The sequence below is a fragment of the Phoenix dactylifera genome, chromosome 2, assembly GCF_051530095.1.
Source record: "Phoenix dactylifera cultivar Ajwa chromosome 2, Ajwa_hap1_PhDact_Kaust_v1.1, whole genome shotgun sequence".
Taxonomy (NCBI): Eukaryota; Viridiplantae; Streptophyta; class Magnoliopsida; order Arecales; family Arecaceae; genus Phoenix; species Phoenix dactylifera.
The window spans coordinates 43,007,998-43,026,769 of record NC_143191.1 but is presented as its reverse complement, the minus strand read 5'-3'; the positions used below and the strand labels follow the sequence as shown (position 1 = coordinate 43,026,769).

At 49.1% G+C, this 18,772-nt stretch overlaps 1 protein-coding gene across 4 annotated transcripts in view; it reads left to right on the top strand.

The window, feature by feature from the left end:
- The first annotated feature begins 1,610 nt into the window (after positions 1 to 1,610).
- Positions 1,611 to 18,772, top strand: part of LOC103703656 (aspartate aminotransferase, chloroplastic) — a 27,429-nt gene continuing 10,267 nt past the window's right edge. For 2 of the 4 annotated variants that reach the window (XM_088716504.2, XM_088716506.2), the window contains exons 1-4: positions 1,616 to 1,773; positions 1,861 to 1,931; positions 2,041 to 2,088; positions 18,570 to 18,764. In XM_088716504.2, the coding sequence (XP_088572630.2) occupies positions 1,866 to 1,931; positions 2,041 to 2,088; positions 18,570 to 18,764 (309 nt within the window). In that variant the 5' untranslated portion in view covers positions 1,616 to 1,773; positions 1,861 to 1,865. Of the gene's footprint in view, positions 1,774 to 1,860; positions 1,932 to 2,040; positions 2,089 to 3,819; positions 4,021 to 18,569; positions 18,765 to 18,772 lie in introns of all 4 variants that reach the window. The other 2 variants (XM_088716505.2, XM_008786579.6) reach the window with 2 other exon arrangements.

Genomic DNA, 18,772 nt, shown 5'->3' with positions numbered 1-18,772 from the left:
GGAATGCTCGCACTCTTGGTGAGCGCAGGGTGTCACCGAGGTTTGCGGCAAAGCTCGCTCGAGCAGAGGCCTCGGAGATCAGACCCGCCCCTCATACAGACAGACCTTTGACAGCTCGGGGCACCTGGGGTTCCCTCCTGCTTCGGCAGCTTCTCAGTTGGTGTTTTTCACCTGGGTGCCCCCACCCTTGAGCTTCCTCAAGGTCAACTTCGATGGGTCGGTTTTGGATGGTGGCACGCGAGGCGGTGCAGGCTTTGTCATACGGGGCCCGCATTCCAGAGTAGTGGCCGCAGGTGGCTGTCAGTTGTTTGATATATCGGTGCCTGGAGCAGAGCTGCGTGCAGCCTGGGCAGGCCTTCGACATGCGCGGGTAGTACTGCGGGCCAGCTCGATTATTTTGGAGGGTGACTCGGCCACTGTTGTCCGGTGGATTCAGAGGGGATTGGGGGGTGAGAGCACAGACCATCCCTTGATTCGCGATATTGTGATGATGAGTGAGGGGGGGCCATTCTGGCCAAGCATGTATTCAGGAAGGCCAATGGGGCAGCCGATTGGGTGGCTGCCCATGCGGCCCACCACTCGGGGTATGCCCTCTGGTCGGGGGAGGCGGAGCCGCCATTGGCACTCCGTGAGGTATTGTATTTTGATCTTATTGGGTGTATTCGTATCCGTACGGTATGAAGCATCCGTTTTCAGCAAAAAAAAAAAAACAATCTCTGAAGTTTAAAATATTTCTCGCTTGTGAGTTTTTTTTAAAACTAAAACATGAAAATATATAAATCATGAGAGTGAAAACACTAATTTTAGAAAAAAAATACGTTAAAAAGTTGAACTCTATTAATGAATTAGAAAACTTGTCCTTTTTCATTTTAATCATAAGAATTCAAAACTTCTAAATTCTAACTCAAAAGTCCTGTTTCAATTTTTTTTTCTTTTTTCTTTTTTCTTTTTTCTTGACCATTATATCGGTTTCTTCCCATTTCAGTTGTCTCCTTTCACGTTTTATCTTAGTTGTCTTCTAAATTCTAACTTGTCCTTTTTTCTTTTTTTTCTCTATTTAATTGTAGCCATTAATTGCAATTAATTATATTTCTTTTCTGTGGTAAAAATTAATCATATTTCATTTCGTGCGTATTTTATCTATTAAGATATGGACAACTTATTTGTAGCCCATAGGATATATATATATATATATATATATATATATATATATATATATATATATATTTTATATCGACGACTTTTTTTTTTTTAAATACCACCAACTCACAAGAGTCTCGCGTTCAACGCTTTACGCAACACCATTTTATTTTCTTTATTGTCGTTCGTTCGCCGCCCAACGTTTTGCCATCTACGGCTGGACGCGGAGAAACCATTCGAATCCTGAGTGTGCCTCCTCACCGCCGGTGTCCTTATCCTCCTCCACGATCGAATGGATCCCTTTCCTACTTCGGAAAAATCACGGTGAGATCACAGCCGCCCATCCACATGATATACGATGGACCGTCGCCATTTACCAAACGATTGGCTGTGATGTTACGCTTGTCTCAACTTCCGGAAAGAAGGCCCCTGTTTCTTAAAGCTACCGCGAAACACGGGATCCGTATGCCTATGACGGAGTACGAAGCCCGTGGCCCTCCGATAGGCAACCAGCTGCCATTCTCTCCGCAACGCTATATAGGCGTCGCCAGTGATCTTATCGCTCGCAAGATCCCTCCCTTGCTCAGCCTTGGCGTCAATTAGGGTTTTTGATTTTGTGGGTCTTTAGATCAGGTATCGTATCGATTTCGAGTTTCGCGATTTCTCTGGTCTTTTTTTCAAGATCAGTTATTTTTAATTTCTTGTTAAATTCTTCTTCAGATCGAATGGCTTCATCAGTGGCGCCTCTCGCGCTCTCCGCCTCGGCGGCGGCCATCCGGGAAAACCCAAAGGTTTTGATTTCTTTTCTTGTTCTAAATTTCTTTTCACGTTGATCTTGTCGTTTTGAATTCCAATATCTTTATTTGGTTGCTCGAATGAGAGAATTGTGTCATTGAGCAGCGGATTGGAGTCGGGAAGAGGGGCGGCAATCTCTTTTTTAAGGGAAAGGTAACTTTTTTAAATATTTGTTGGTGTTTCTATGGATTTCATTCAAGATTTTTTTTTTTTAAAAATAAATTCCTGCTGGTTGTGGTACGAGTGTCTTAATATCAGTAATTTGTTCTCATAGGGGGATGCTTCAATGAATAGGTTGGAAAAATTAAAAGTATTTGCCTGCACGCTTTAGTGTTAAGAGAAACTGTTACCCGTTTGTTCATTTACCATTATCCTTTTTTATTTTTGCATTATAGCTATTAATGATTGACGGAATTATATGTTAAGGCCTCTTCTAGGTTTGAAAGTGTCTAAAGTTGCCACTTCATTGGACTATAATATTTTAATTGCGTTTTTAATTTTTTGAAGCATATACTGTTATCCAGGTATACCTGTTAATGAACAACACGTTAAGTGTATTATTCATGATGATCTATAAATAACTAGAAAAAAGGGTGAGCTAGACTGGTCTTCATCTCAGCAAACAGTAACTGAATATAAGCAAATTAGACGATAAAACATGTCCAAGTTTCTATGCAGCTTCACAAACTAGTTACTTGAGCCTTAGGCAAGCAATTATTAGCCATGCTATCATTTTAGCAATTGATAACTTTAGGCAATGATTGGCAACTCTGTTCTGGTGGGGTTGAATGAGTTTTGATTTTGGTTGTTTTGCCTCTTATTTTGCTATTTTAACTGAGGAATGTTAAATGTGCTATAAAAGTTTTAAAGAAAAATTCTTTATAGAAAAAGGGGCTAAGAAAATGTATCAGAATTATCCCAGAGCATATTGTCTCTGTTGGATTTTCAGGTGTATATTCAACTCATTTTGGGCCAAAGCTATCAAATAATACTTTTTTGAACTCAACATATTGGAATTCATGTTTGCAGAGTGTAACACATCATTACATCTGCTGATGTCATTTGGTGACAATTTGAGACTGTGAGAATAAAAATATATGGGAAATTTGAGGTCAAGTTTTACAACTTTACACTCAAATCTAGTGAATGTACTCTTCAGAAGGCCCTACTTGATAAACCTCTATCCTCATATTTTCGCTCGTGGAACTTACAAGCACCCAGAAAGTCCCTTAAGCCTTAAAAAAATGCCTATTGCTATATACAAAATATAAATGCTTCAATGCTTTTAGAACTTGAAAATTCCATGTCGAGTTTGAGCAAAATGCTTCTTGGAGGTTGAATTTATTCCTCGTGAGTAAGCTTCTGTTCTCTTAACTCCAAAATGGAGAAATTACATAAAAAATGGCATTAATTACTTGAATATAAAGATTTTAAGATGATCTATATTGGCCAAACACTACTTGGGACTACCAAGACCAATAAAACAGTCATTATTTTGGATTTAGTTCAGATGGAATTGGAACTTTCTGGCCAAACTCTTGTAATCCCTATGATTTGCATTGATAACTTGAGGCAAAAAGGCCTTTCATTACCTATAAGCACTTATGTCATCCAACATTGGTTTTTTTTTTTTTGCATGATTTTGTGGCCTACCATCACAGGAACATCTTAATTTGTTCTCTTCAGAGATAGATAGATAGAGAGAGAGAGAGAGAGGTTGAAGTATTGGTCATATCTGATCCAATGTTATTTTGTCTAGACTGATGACTACCACATTATATCACAGTAGTATACATGACTGTTAGAGAAACAATGATTAGTTTGTGGTTCAGGATTACTGATGTTATTTTGGCTAACAGCATACGTGAACACATCACTTAATAGGTGATAGACAACATATTTTTTATTTTGGTGTATCGGTGTCTTCCTACATACGGCCATGAGTACGCCCGGAATAGTCACCGTACAAAATACGCTCTAGTGCCGATGGCACATGCTCCAATGCCCCCCAAGTGACGGCTCCAGAATGATGTGCTGCGAAGGAAGCGACTCAGTCCGCCACGCTGTTCGCCTTTCGAAGTACATGTAAACTACATATGTTGATCTTGAACTTGTACTGGATTCATTTTAATGTTGTCCCTTTTTTCTCTTCTATTTGAACAATGGGGAATACTTTGATGAATGGCCTTTAACATATGTTCTCACTGGATTATATTATTGTTCTTGGTTTTATTTTCAAGAAATCAATGGTTCAAGCATATCTCAAGACACATTCTAATATTCTAGTAAATGCGACTTTAATACATCCTACTTGCTTTTATTTCTTGTTCACTTTTATTTTGTCCGTTGATTATCAACTTTCACTATCTGGAAATACAAAAACTCGTTCTTCAGTTTTAACTTCAATTAAATCATTTTTCATAGGTATTGGAAACTCATCTTAGAACATTTTGAGATCTATGGAACTTTTTAAGAATGCTAATTCTCTTGGTTCCTGTACAACTCCATCCAAGATATTGGAAAACCATATAGGATACTACTACTTATGTTTCAATTCACTCTGTATATATATGCATTTGTGCTCTCTTACTTTAACAGGATGCTGAAAGAACTTTTTATCTCGATGGCTACAGTTTATCACAATAATGTGTTGAAGATGATGAGTAATTATTTTTGGTTATTGTCTTATGAGTTAAATTTTAAGTGATTGTAATTTCATATATCTGAACATCATGAGATGCCATTTAAAAACATAATAAATGTGATAAGACATAATTCTCTAGGTGTAAACAGGTTCTCATTGTTCTCTTCGTGTAAATAGGCATGCAATATTTGCATCAGAAATTACATCTAATTCTTAGTTTGTGGTTTCCTTATAGGCAACATTATCTTCTATCTTGCAGTGTATCTAAACCTGAACAGTGGGTCCATCTAATAGATCTTCAAAGTCATAAAAAAATAACTTAAAATTTCTCAACTTCTTGTATGTTCTGACAAGCTGTGATAATGATGCGAACTTGATATCAAACTATATATATATATATATATATATATATATATATATATATATATATAACATTTTTACAGCAAAAAAGACAGTTATAATTTTTGTAGATTTTTGTTTTTCTTGAGTTAAAGTAGCTTTGGTCAAAAATGTGCTCTCTTTTTCTGTGTCATAAATTTATTCTGCATTAGTTACTTAAGTTCATATTGTGGAATATCTGAATAGCCATAATATTTTGAAAGGTTGTGCACCTGATGTCAACCTCAATCACCAAAATCAGCCATGTTATGTACGAGCTTGAGGAGGTAAATTCTGGGTAAAACCAGGAAGGGTTGGATGTTAAACCACATGAAATGATTTTAAATTCCTGAACAAAGCAAATGAGGCAGTGCACCAGTTGGCCATATGCTAGTTTTTTGCATAAAGAAATCGACCCTCCAAAATTTAGATAGACTTTATGAAAGTTTAGATGAAGAGGGAACATGTTAACTTTTAACAAGAGGAAAAATATTCCTCTCTAAGAACGATTTCTAGAGGGTTGATAATAGGTTACAACTGGCCATAAATTTGCTAAATCCTTCCTTGAAACCTTTGCTATAATCAACCACATATCTGATGGAAGAGACTTGACTGATGATACTTGATGGGGGGCAAAATGGATTGTCCTGCTCACTACAATAGGGCCATCCAATTTTAGCCAAATAAACCTCAGCATCGGTTGAGCCGGGCCTCGATCTCGCTAAGAGTCAATCCGAGCTCGGACTTCGTCGAGAGCTCAGCCGACCTCAGACGGGTCTCTTCGCTGCTACGATTTGCGTCAACCTTTTTCTGATGCTCATAGCAACGACCCGAGCCTGAGCTCGGGACGCCCAACTGATCGGATTATGAACCCAAGGGCTCCTTCGACCATGGGTATATTCGCCGACGCGCTCCGATTGAGCTCGGGGCGCCCCCTTTATGCTCGCCAATGTGCCCTGGCCAAGCACGGGGCGCGTTTATATTCGCCGATGCGCCCTTGCGAGCCCGGGGCGCCCTTATATTTGCTGACGCGCCCCGACCGAACTCGTGGTGCCTTATCCAATAACGCACCCCAACTCTCGGGCTCGGGGCGCTCTACCGAGCACACCTCGGAATCAGGGATGCTAGGCCGACCTCAGTATCCGACAAGCCGACCTCGCCAAATATATGATGCGACCTCTCACTGAGCTCGGTCTTGCCTACGGCCACATTCATGAGCCTGCCCACGCTCGCCTACGTGGCCGTACATTGCAACGCTTCCGCGCCATGCTTTGCTTGCTGGCTAACGCCAGTCAAGGACAACGCCATACTGCTTCAGCCATACCCTGCTACAATTGTCAACGCCCTACCGTTCACAAGAACGGACTGTACCGTGCGCCTCAAGCAAGCTCTAGCTACGTGTCATCTGGCTTGAAGCCGTCTCCTCTCATGATGAGAACGGGCCATACCTCCGCTACCTGGGCACCTCTACAGGGACTATAAATAGACCCATCGGGCAACGCATAGGGGACTTTTGATCCATTTGAGATCCACTCTAACTTGAGCGTCGGAGAACCCTCACCGGACTACCGGTGAGGCTTTGTGCACGTACGCCATCACGCAGGAGGTGGCTCACCCTCTTCCTCAACATTTTGATAGCTCCTTCGACTCCTCCGGTGTGGTCACCGTCGGGCCAAATTTGAACCATAATATTTGGTGCTAGAAGGAGGGCTAGAGTCGTGATCATGAGCTTAAGGAGTCATGGAGCCCCAGGCAACCGGGTACCAACGCCCAACCACTCCCTTCAAAGTCCACCCCCTGCAGCACCTGCACCAGCGGATCAGATTCCTCATGTCCAGCCAGAGCAATTTGATTTGCTTCTTCAGCAGGTCCAAACACTGGCCGCGGCCGTCCAAGGCCTGTAGCGAGGTGGGGTCCAATCTGCACCCCCTCTTCGCGGGCGTGAGTCCACGGGACGTCACCCGCGGCGTTGTTCTCCTGCCAGGCAGCGCACGATGGACGAGGAAAGGGAGCCTTGCCACCATCAAAGCTCTTATCGAGCTCGATCCCCAAGTCAAGAAAGCTTGCCGCGCAGCCGCCGCCCTGAGAGCCTGCACCGAAGGCCGACGCCCCGATCGCGGGAGCAACTATCAGAGGCGGGGTCCGCCCTGTGCCGAGCTGCCTGTAGCGTCAATCAAGAGCCGAAGAGGCCCCGTCGACCACAGGCAACGACACCCCTACCTAGGCTCAACAAAAAAGTCGAGGAGTTGGAGCGATAGATCCAAACGCTTCGAGATCAAGCTCCGAAGTGCGACGTCGACTTCACAACCGAGTCTCCATTTCCTCAGTGGGTCGCTGATGAGCCGATCCCCCAGAGGTTCAAGATGCCGCAAATGGAGCCATATGACGGCTCATCTAATTCTCTGGATCATCTGGAGAGCTACAGGCCCTCATGACACTCCAAGGGGCTACAGGTGCCCTACTTTACAGGGCCTTTCTAGCAACTCTTCGCAAGGCAGCTCGCCTCTGGTTCTCTGGGTTGAAGCCCAGCTCGATCCTCTCCTTCGAGCAATTGGAAAGGCAGCTCGCCACCCACTTTGCTGCAAGCCGGCGTCAGCGCCGGACCTTAGACTTCCTCTTCGCCATTAAACAGAGGGAAGAACTCCTACCTCGGCTACATGGGAGGTTCGCGATCTTGACCAGTCCATCGCCATGTCGGCATTGATGACTGTAGCTTGGTCCTACAAGTTTCTTTTCTCCATCGAGAAAAGCTTCCCCGCCAACTTTGCAGAAATGTTGGCTTAAGCTTGGAAGTACACCAAGGCTGAGGAAGCCATAGCCTCTCGGCGCGAGGCAGCCGAGCAGCCTGCTAAAATGCAGAAGAAGCGCCACGAGGAGCGCTCTCGGCCAAGGAGCAAATCTCCCCAGCGCGAGAAGAATCCTCCTCGGCCCAGGAGCCCGGTTCGCCTGAGGTCTCCTTCCCAAAAGCTCAGTAAATACACTTCCATTCGGAAGTTTGGGAAATACACTCCTCACATCTACCCGAGCTGAGATTCTGATGGAGATCGAGGGTCGAGGCTACCTCCGACCCCCGCCAAAGATGCAGCTCTTAGCGTCGCGGAAGCGCTCAGACAAATACTGCTGCTTCCACAAAGACTACGGCCATGATACGGAGGACTGCTACCAGCTCCGTGATGAAATTAGGCACTCATCCGCCGGGGCCGGTTGAGTCGGTTTATCATAGGCTGATTTGAAAGGAGGGCGTCTGAGGAACATAACCATGACCCGAGGAGCAAAACAACAACCGGCCTGTTGCGGTCGTTATCCACACAATCGGCGGAAGGCAACCAGAAACACCTGAGGTGTCAGCCTAGAGAGAAGGAGCTTCTTCGAAGCGCCCGTGCACCGCAGAGGTCATCTTCTTTTCCGACGAAGATCTGAAGGGTGTTGAAACCCTCCATGATGACACTGTAGTTATTTTTCTTACCATAGCAAACTATGATGTAAAAAGAGTTTTGGTGGATAATGGAAGTTCTGCAGACGTCTTGTTTTATGATGCCTTCCAAAAGATGGGAATGACTGAAGCGCAACTTGAAAAAATGAGCACTCCCCTAGTTGGGTTCATAGGAGATTCTGTACCCGTCGAAGGGGTCGTCAGCCTACCAGTCATGGTCGGAAGGCTTCCCGAGAAAGCACTGTGAAGTTAAACTTCCTTGTGGTTCGGGTCGCTTCGGTCTACAACGCCATCCTTGGCCGACCAGGGCTGAACGCCCTCTAAGCTGTGGTGTCTACCTACCACTTGCTCATGCGGTTTTCCATAAGACGAGGAGTCGGTGAAATCCAAGGAGATCAGGCGGCAGCAAAGTAGTGCTACATGACTGCACTCAAAGGCAAGCAGCTAGCCGAGCTCCCTTCTCAAGCACTACCCATTGAAGGGTTGGAAGTGCGGGATGAACCAAGATAGCAACGAAGTGAGCCCAACGAGCCACTCTGCATTTTCTTGAGGGATGACCGACCCGAGCAGACTGTGCAGATTGGGTCTGGCTTGAGCCCAGAAATGCGAGCTCATATGATTGAATTTCTTCGGGCCAATGCGGACATGTTCGCTTAGTCGCCTGCTGACATGCCTGGGATAGACCCTGAGGTGATGGTCCACCGACTCAAGGTACACCCAACCCACAAGCCGGTCAGGCAGAAGAAGCGGAGTCGTGCAATAGACCGGCAGCAGGCGGTGACCGAAGAGGTCAACAACCTCCTTAAGACTGGCTTTATCAGGGAGGTCACTTACCCCGATTGGCTCGCTAATGTTGTCCTTGTGAAGAAAGCCAACGGAAAGTGGCGCATATGCGTGGACTACACCGACCTGAATAAAGCCTGTCCAAAGGACAGCTTTTCTCTTCCAAGGATTGACAGCTCGTCGACGCCACCTCCAAACATCAACTTTTAACCTTCATGGACGCCTTCTTCGGATACAATTAGATCCGGATGACACCAGAAAACGAGGAGAAAACCGCCTTCATCACTGACAAGGGCCTTCACTGCTATAAAGTCATGCCTTTTGGATTGAAGAATGCTGGTGCAACCTATCAGCGGCTTGTCAGCAAGATCTTCAAGGATCAGATCGGGCGGAATATGGAGGTCTACGTCGACGACATGCTAGTGAAAAGCCAGGCGGCCAATCACCATATAGCCGACCTGGATGAGGCATTCTCCACTCTCCGAAGGTATCAAATGAAGCTCAACCCCATGAAGTGCGCCTTCGGAGTCACCTCAGAAAAATTTTTTGGCTTCGTGGTGACACAACGGAGAGTTGAAGCGAATCCTGAGAAGATCCGGGCACTGCAAGAAATGACGCCACCAAGGACAATCAAAGAGGTGTGACGGCTCGTTGGTCGGGTAACGGCCCTTGGAAGATTCGTCGCCCGGTCAGCTGAGCGATGCCACCCCTTCTTTAAGGTCCTCAAGAAGCCAAAGAATTTTGTATGGTCAGAGGAGTGCCAGCAAGCCTTTGAAGAGCACGGATGCTACCTCGCCACCCCTCCTCCGCTTACAAAGCTCCAGTATGGGAAGGTTCTCTACCTATATCTTGCGGTCTCCCCAACCGTAGTGAGTTCAGTACTAGTCCGAGAAGAAGATAAATGTCAGAAGCCCATATTCTACACCAACCGAATTCTGCGAGATGCGGAGACTAGATATTCCAAGTTAGAGAAAACTGTCTATGCACTCGTCACCTTGGCCCGTAGGCTTCGACCATACTTTCAGGCGCACACCATAACCGTGCTGATCGACCAACCCATGAGGCAAATTTTGCAGCGGTCTGATCGAGCCGGAAGAATTGCAAAATGGGCAGTTGAGCTCGAAGATTTTGATCTTGGGTACCGTCCTAGACCGGCGATCAAAGCCTAAGTGCTTGCTGATTTCCTGATGGAGTCCACCTTATCGGACGACCCTCAAACCGAGCTCAACCAGGCAGAAGAAGATGCTCTCGGACAGCCATGGATTCTACATGTCGACGGCTCCTCGACCTCGAAGGGCAGCGGCGCAGGTCTCATCCTCGCCAGCCCGGATGGAGTGGTGGTAGAGCAAACCTTGCGCTTTGAGTTCCCCACTTTCAACAACGAGGTGGAGTACGAAGCTCTGATCGCCGGACTAAAATTGGCCAAGGAACTTAACGCCCCCGGCCTGAAAGTTTCCAGCGACTCTCAGCTCGTGGTGAGCCAAGTTCTGGGAGATTTCGAAGCTTGGGAGCCATCAATGATAAAATACCTTCAAAAGGTACGGGACATCACTTCAACTTTAAGCAACTTCGACATCCAGCATATCTCCAAGTCAGAAAATGCAAGAGCCGACCTCTTGTCGAAGCTAGCGACGTCCAGCTCGGTCGAGGTCCCTAAGAGCACCTTCCTGGAGTGCTTGAAGGCACTAAGCACAAAAGGCCTTGAGCTAGTACTGTGTGCAGAGACCGAGCCGAGCTGGATGGACCCTCTGACATGTTTCCTACAAAACGGAGTCCTCCCCGTGGACAAGCTTGAAGCCTGACGACTTGAGCGTTGGGCGGCTCATTACATCATATGCGAAGGCAAGCTGTACCGCCGATCATTTACATCGCCACTCCTCAGGTGTCTCCGTCCTTCGGAGGCAGACTATGCGATGCGGAAGGTACATGAGGAGATCTGCAGAAATCATCAGGGAGACCGAGCCTTGTCATAAAAGATTCTGCGGCAGGGATATTACTGGCCCACAATGCGAAAGGATACGGTGGAGTTCGCCTGAAAGTGCGACCGATGCCAACGCTATGCCAATGTCCAACGCAGACCTTCGGCGCCATTGACGCCAATCAGTGCCCCCTGGCCTTTTGCCTAATGGGGAATCGACACTTGGGGCCTTTTCCTCCAGCTACAGAATAACGAAAATTTCTCATTGTCGCCATCGACTACTTTACGAAGTGGGTCGAGGCAGAACCTGTAGCCCAAATTACCAAACCAAAAGTGCGGAGCTTCGTCTGGAAGATGATAATTTGCCGGTTCGGGCTTTTCTGAGTCATCATATCCGACAACGGCCGCCAATTTGACAATTTTCGGTTCGAAGAATTCTGCTCCGAACTCGGCATCAATCATCGCTTTACATCGGTGGCTCATCCTCAAGCTAACAGGAAAGCAGAAGAGACCAATCGGACCATCCTACAAGGGCTCAAAGTTAGACTGGACCGGGTAAAAGGGCAGTGGGCCGACGATCTCTACAATGTTCTCTGGGCATACCGGATGACTTTCCGAGTTTCCACTGGAGAGACCCCCTTCAACCTATCTTATGGCACAGAGGCGGTCATCTCCCTCGAGGTCGGGTTGCCCTCGCCCCGAGTCGAAGGCTTTGATGCTACAACCAACTCGGCACAGCTCCGGAGCAACCTGAATCTACTTGAAGAAACAAGAGAGGCTGCTCAGATTCGTATGGCGAGGTACTAGCGAAAAACGGCACAATACTACAAGAGAGGCCGCTCAGATTCGTCGGCAACCTCGTTCTGAGGAAGGCTGAAGCCTCCCGACCTCTGGAGCAGGAAAAACTCGCCCCAAACTAGGAAGGACCATACCGAGTCATCCGAATCCAGCGGCCAGGAGCTTACAAGCTGGAGTCTTTGGATGGTAATTCAATCCCTCAAAGCTGGCATTCTGGAAATCTCAAAATTTATTATCAATGAAAACAGCTTCCAAGAACTGCAAAATGTTTCTGAAATGCTTCGACTAGTTTGGCATATTTTAGCCATCTTCATGGCAAGTTCGCGACTATAATATAATGACGTCCTGAATCCGATCTTGGGATGCCTCGCAGAGTCGACTAAGAGCCGAAGAGGCCCCGATGACCGTGGGAACGAGCACACCCATGATCTGAGTGGGGGGCGCTCTGCGGCATCAACGGGGAGCCGCTGAAGAGCTCCTCCAACCGCAGCTGTCTACTAATACGCCCTTGATTTGAGTGGGGGGCGCCCTGCGGCATCAACAGGGAGCTGCTGAAGAGCTCCTCTGACCCTAGCTATCTACGAGTACGCCCCTGATTTGAGTGGGGGGCGCCCTGCGACATCAACGGAGAGCCGCTGAAGAGCTCCCCCGACCACAGCTATCTACGAGCACGCCCCTGATCTGAGTAGGCGCCCTACGGCATCAACGGGGAGCCGCTGAAGAGCTCCCTCGACCGCAGCTATCTATGAGCACGCCCCTGATCTGAGTGGGGGACACCTTGCGGCATCAACGGGGAGCCGCTGAAGAGCTCCTCCGACTGCAGCTATCTACGAGCACGCCTCTGATCTAGGGGGGCCTCTGCGGCATCAACGGAGAGCCGCTAAAGAGCTCCCCTGACTGCAGCTATCTACGAGCATGCCCCTGAACTGAGTGGGGGGCGCCTTGCGGCATCAACGGGGAGCCGTTGAAGAGCTCCCGCGACTGCAGCTATCTACGAGCACGCCCCTGATCTGAGTGGAAGGCGCCCTGCGGCATCAACGAGGAGCTGTTGAAGAGCTCCCCCAACCGCAGTTATCTATAAGTACGCCCCTGATTTGAATGAGAGGCGCCCTGCAGCATCAACGGAGAGCCGCTGAAGAGCTCCTCCGACTGCAGCTATCTACGAGCACGTCTCTGATCTGAGTGGAGGGCGCCCTGCGACATCAACGGGGAGCCGCTGAAGAGCTCCTCCGACCGCAACTATCTACGAGCATGCCCCTGATCTGAGTGGGGGGCGCCCTGCGGCATCAACGAAGAGCCACTGAAGAGCTCCCCCGACCGTAGTTATCTACGAGCACGCCCCTGATCTGAATGGGGGGTGCCCTGCGGCATCAACGGGGAGCCGCTGAAGAGCTCCCCTGACCGCAACTATCTACGAGCACGCCCCTGATTTGAGTGGGGGACGTCTTGCAGCGTCAACGGAGAGCCGCCGAAGAGCTCCCCCGACCGCAGTAACCTACAAGCACGCCCCTGATCTGAGTGGAGGGGCGCCTCGCAGTGTCGACTAAGAGCCGAAGAGGCGCTGTCGACCGTTCGCGAGAAGTGATGCCACGGCTGAGCCCGAGGCACAATGAGGTGCCAATTGGGAGGCATTCGAACTCCCTCGACCTCAACAAAAGTTCGAGTGCGGCCCGACCTTGGTTCGGGTACCTTAGCAAGGCTTACAGAAATCTCCAAGGCCGAAGAGCATCAAAGCTTGCAATGGCCTTCTATCCTGAAGACGTCCTAGAAAGCTACAGTACAAAAGCCAAAACAGAGTTCCGAACTCAATTTTTATACAAGGACTTGAAGCCGGCCTGATGCCCGATCTGGGCGCCTAAAGTGCGCCAACAGACGAGCTCGGGAGTAGCAGGCTCCGTCAACTCTCCAAGGCCAAGCCGGAAGTGAATGCCGAGCACAAGAACTTCGACGAACACCAACACGGCTCCTGCTATGCAAGCTAGGCCCAGACCTAAGCTACGCAGTTCGAATGTCGGTAACCGGACACAAAGCAGGACGAGCTCGAAAGCCTAGCCAGATTTCAAAGATAAAGCAAAATGAGCTCAAATACTTCATTGATATCAAAGGTACGGAATGCTGAAAGAAACACATACTTCATTGATATTAAAAGGGCCAAGGGCCGGGTACGAGAAAAACCAACCTTGAGGTCGGGTTGAATACAAAAGGTCCAAGTGGCCGACCTTACAAAAAGAAAAATAAGCAGAAGAAAGCTTAGCCGGCTCGGGCCACCTCGGGCTCAACCTCGAGGGTGGCCTCCACCTCAACTTCGGCAATGCCCTTCGCCCCGACCTCGGTGGCAGCCTCCATCTCGGCCTCGGCGGTAACCCCTGTCTTGGCCTCAGCGGTGACTTCAATAAGGTCCACCACCTCGACAATGGGCTCGTGCGCCTCCGCATGCTCGCTTATCTCGACTTCAACTCCGACCTCCGCCTCGGTGCCCCCATTCAGACATGGGCGCAAGCCGCGGAAGTCGACTCCAGGGCAGAGTTTCTGGGCCTGATCCTGGCAGTTCTCAAAATCCTGGATCATGGCATCAGTCGCCCCCTTCGCCAGCTCGTCCAAGTAATGCTCGGACTCGCGGAAGTTTTGGACGGCCCCCAGGACTTGCTCCTTCGCGAGCCGGTCGAGTTCCTCGGCCTTCAGCTTTAAAGCCTCAGCCTCGCGCCTCTGGTCAGCTAGTGCGGACTCCAGCTTCGAAATATGACCTTTAGCGGTCGAATGAGTCTGGAGGAGCTCAGCTTCCATCCCCTAGATTTGGGCGAGCCCGACCTTGATAAGAGCTTCGGCTTGTTGCTGCCCCTGCTCGGCAGCCGCCGACTTCTGCTCTGCCTCCCCTAGCCGCTGTTCGGCATTGGCAGCTCAGGCCTCGGCTTTCTCTCTTCGCCGCTCTGCGACCCCACTTCCGACCGCAGCTCCCGAATTTGCTTTCGGGAGTTGAGCACGGTGTTCGCCAGCATATCGACTAGATGGAGGGACTGGCGCAAGAAAATAGAAGTTAGCCGAGGTCAAGCATCCACGTAGAAGTGACATCACTTACCAGAATACTAGTAGTATAGGCCTCGTCGACAACCCCCATAAGCCCCAGCTCCTCCAGCTGAGTTCGGTCGCGCGGAAGCAGGGCGCATCGGACGAGCTCGCGGGCGACATCGCTGGACTCCAGCACCATGTCATCCTCGAATAATTGGTACCCGGGTTGGAAAGGCTTTCTCCCGGGCTCAAAGAAAATGGGACAAGCTTCGGGCGAGGCTGCGCCCCCAGAAGATGGAGCCCCGAGCCCGCCTCTTATCTCGGGACTCGATCGGGGCGACCAGACGACCTTCCGGGCACTCCGAGCTCCAGCAGGCTGTGCAACCGCCCGCTCCACTGCGCCCCTTTCTATGGCCTGCGGGGGTGGCTTGACCTCAATCGGGAGGACCTGCTCAGGCTCAGGCCGAGCAGGTTTGGCAATGACGATCCCAAGCTTGCGTCGTTTAGCACCAGAGCCCGAAGCAACTCGGGCTTTCTTCGTCTTTTGCTCGGACTGAGCTCCATCTGAGGCGGCCACTCTCTTGCGGTAATTTGGCCATTAGAGTCTCGGGGTCGAAAATCATCCCTGCAATTTCTGACAACGGAACTTAGTCAAAATTCAACGCAAAAAGGGAAGAGGAAGAAAGGAAAACGATTGCATCACCCTTACCCTTGGGATGAGCCGAGCTCAAGCCGACATTCATTAGGACCTCCTCGCTAAGCAAGTCGGAGAGCCCTCAAGTTTCTTCCAGGCCGAGCAGCGTGTCTAAAGTCGCCTGCTCGAGTTGTGACAGCTTGGGGAGTTTGTTATTAACGGCGACCCGCGGCGAACCCCAGGTCGGGTCAAACCCCCACAACTGCTCGGAGAAAAGAAAGAAAAATCTACGCTTCCACCCGTGGATGGAGGAAGGGGCGCCTCGGAAGAGCGTGCGGCTTTTCTGAAAGGAGAAGTACCATCATTCTTTGTCCGCGGGGTTGCCTTTCAATATGAAGCAGCTTCGAAAAACCTGGACCGATGAGGGTAGGTTATGTGCAAAGCACAAGATGAGGAAGCCAACTATCATCCTCTACGAGTTCGGAGCAAGCTGCGCTGGGACTAGGCGATAAGTCGCCAGGAGCTCGTTCACGAACCCATGCAGGGGGGAACCTTGGCCCTGTCCGGAGTGTTTCCACAAACACCCCGATCCGACCTTCAGAAGGGTCATCGCCTCGAGCCCTAGGCTCTGGGAGCTCCAGGTTGAACTGAGAAGGGATGAAGAACCAAGCTCGAATCAGGCCCAACTCCTCTTCACCTATGTCCGAGTCGATCCCATACGGATTATGATTCCCCTTGAGCTCGGCTTCCTTCGCTGGCGAAAAAATTCAAGCTCGGGGTGGGCCCGCACTAAGCACAAGGGCTCTCGAGGGCGATCCCATTGCCTTGCTTATGGAAAAACAAAAGAAAACATAAAAAGAACTCCTCCGAGCAACCGAAAAGGATAAAGACGCATACCTAGAGTTTTCACCGAAGAAAACAAAAAGAGAAAGCTCGCCGAGAGGTTCACCGAGAAGCTCCAAAATACTCCAAAAGCCTCTCAGAAAGCTTGAGAGCGACGACGGCGACCGAAAAGAAGAGAGAAAACAGAAGATCAAATAAAAGCCCCAAAGGTCTCTCGAAGGCTTTATATAGCTTGCTTTAACGGCTCCGATCGGCTTCCCCAAGCGACTAAGCAGCCAGATTCCACCACGCGGCAAGCCCCGGAGTCGTTCAGCAAATCTCTTCAGATCGCAGCACTAAAGGCTGATCATTATGGCGAACGCTTTCGAAAGACGGGACATTAATGATTGGCCCCTCGCATTCCACCCAGCAATGCCTTGAAAAGAAGCGCGCACGCAACACATTAAAGAGCTCCTACGGCCGCTCCCGCTTCGATTGATGTGACGGCCTGATCTACTCAAACTCGCCTTACGGAGCACGATCAGAAGTAATTGGCCCCTGATAGGGCGAAGTATATTCAGCTCGGTGTGCGCATCTTCGTAAGCACTTGGCTAAAATGTAGGACAACTAATAGTCCAGCTACTTCCTTTGCTCGAGCCAAAGGCCAACTCGACCTTGAAAGTCGGGGGACAAATGATGGGGGGCAAAATGGATCGTCCTGCTCACTACAATAGGGCCACCCAATTTTAGCCAAATAAACCCCAGCACCAGTTGAGCCGAGCCTCGGTCCCACTAAGAGCCAATCCGAGCTCGGACTTCGTCGAGGGTTCAACCGATCTCAGACGGGTCTTTCCGTTGCTACGACCTGTGTCAACCTTTTTCTGATGCCTATAGCAACGACTCGAGCCTGAGCTCGGGGCGTCCAATTGATTGGATTACGAGCCCAAGGGCTCATTCGACCACGGGTATATTCGCCGACGCGCCCCAACCGAGCTCGGGGCACCCTCTTTATACTCACCAACGCGCCTTGGCCAAGCACAGGGCGCTTTTATATTCGCCGACGCGCCCTCGCCGAGCTCGGGGTGCCCTTATATTCGCCGACGCGCCCCGACCGAGCTCGGGGCGCCTTATCCAATAACGCGCCCCGACTTTCGGGCTCGGGGCGCTCTACCGAGCACACCTTGGAATCAGGGATGCTAGGCCAGCCCCAGCACCCGACAAACCGACCTCGCCAAATATATGATGCGACCTCTCACCGAGCTCGATCTTGCCTACGACCGCATCCACAAGCCTGCCCACGCCCGCCTACGTGGCTGTACATTGTAACGCCTCTGCGCCATGCTTTGCTTGCTGACCAACGACAGTCAAGGACAATGCCATACTGCTCCAGGCATACCCTATACAACTGTCAACGCTCTACCGTTCACAAGAACGGACTGCATCGTGAACCTCAAGCAAGCTCTAGCTATGCGCCATGTGGCTTGAAGCTATCTCCTCTCATGATGAGAACGGGCCATACTTTTTCCACCTAGGCATCTCTACAGGGATTATAAATAGCCCCATCAGGTAACACCTAGGGGACTTTTGATCCATTTAAGATCCACTCTAACTTGAGCGTTGGAGGACTCTCACTGGAACTACCGGTGAGGCTTTGTGCAAGTACGCCATCGCGCAGGAGGTGGCTCACCCTCTTTCTCAAAATTCTGGCAGCTCCCTCGACTCCTTCGGCGTGGTCACCCTCGGGCCAAACTTGAACCACAACAATACTGACAATGATTGATGACCATGAAAACAACATTGATGATAGTGATGATGGAATTATAGAAAGCTGAGGAGTTGAACCAATAGAATATACAAGGATAGAGAGCAGAGTGAGATTTTATGAGCTTGTGCTGTGACAACTAGAATAAACCCTGACTTGGATCCCATATTGGATTGATCATGGGAGAACTTGGATAGGTTGACCTGGATACGGATATGAGAATGGATCTAAAAAAAGCTTGCTGGCAATGGGTATGTGTCCTTGGTAGGGATCGTGATGGAGGAGGATGCTTGAAGATATTTATGGATAAATCTTGTTGGTTCTGTTTAATATTGCTTTTTAAATTCATTATAGAACTGCTGATCGATAGGAATTTTTTGATTGTTGCTACAACCATTTCATTTTTATATTATCTATGCTGGGAGATTTTAGTAGTAATCAATATGTGCTTTGCAGGCTTTTGGTCGAGTCAGTTTGGCTGTTGCAGTTAATGTCTCTCGTTTCGAGAGTGTGACTATGGCACCTCCAGACCCGATTCTTGGGGTTTCCGAAGCATTCAAAGCAGACACAAGTGATGTGAAACTTAACCTTGGGGTTGGAGCGTACAGGACAGAAGAGCTCCAACCTTACGTACTAAATGTGGTTAGGAAGGTATGAAT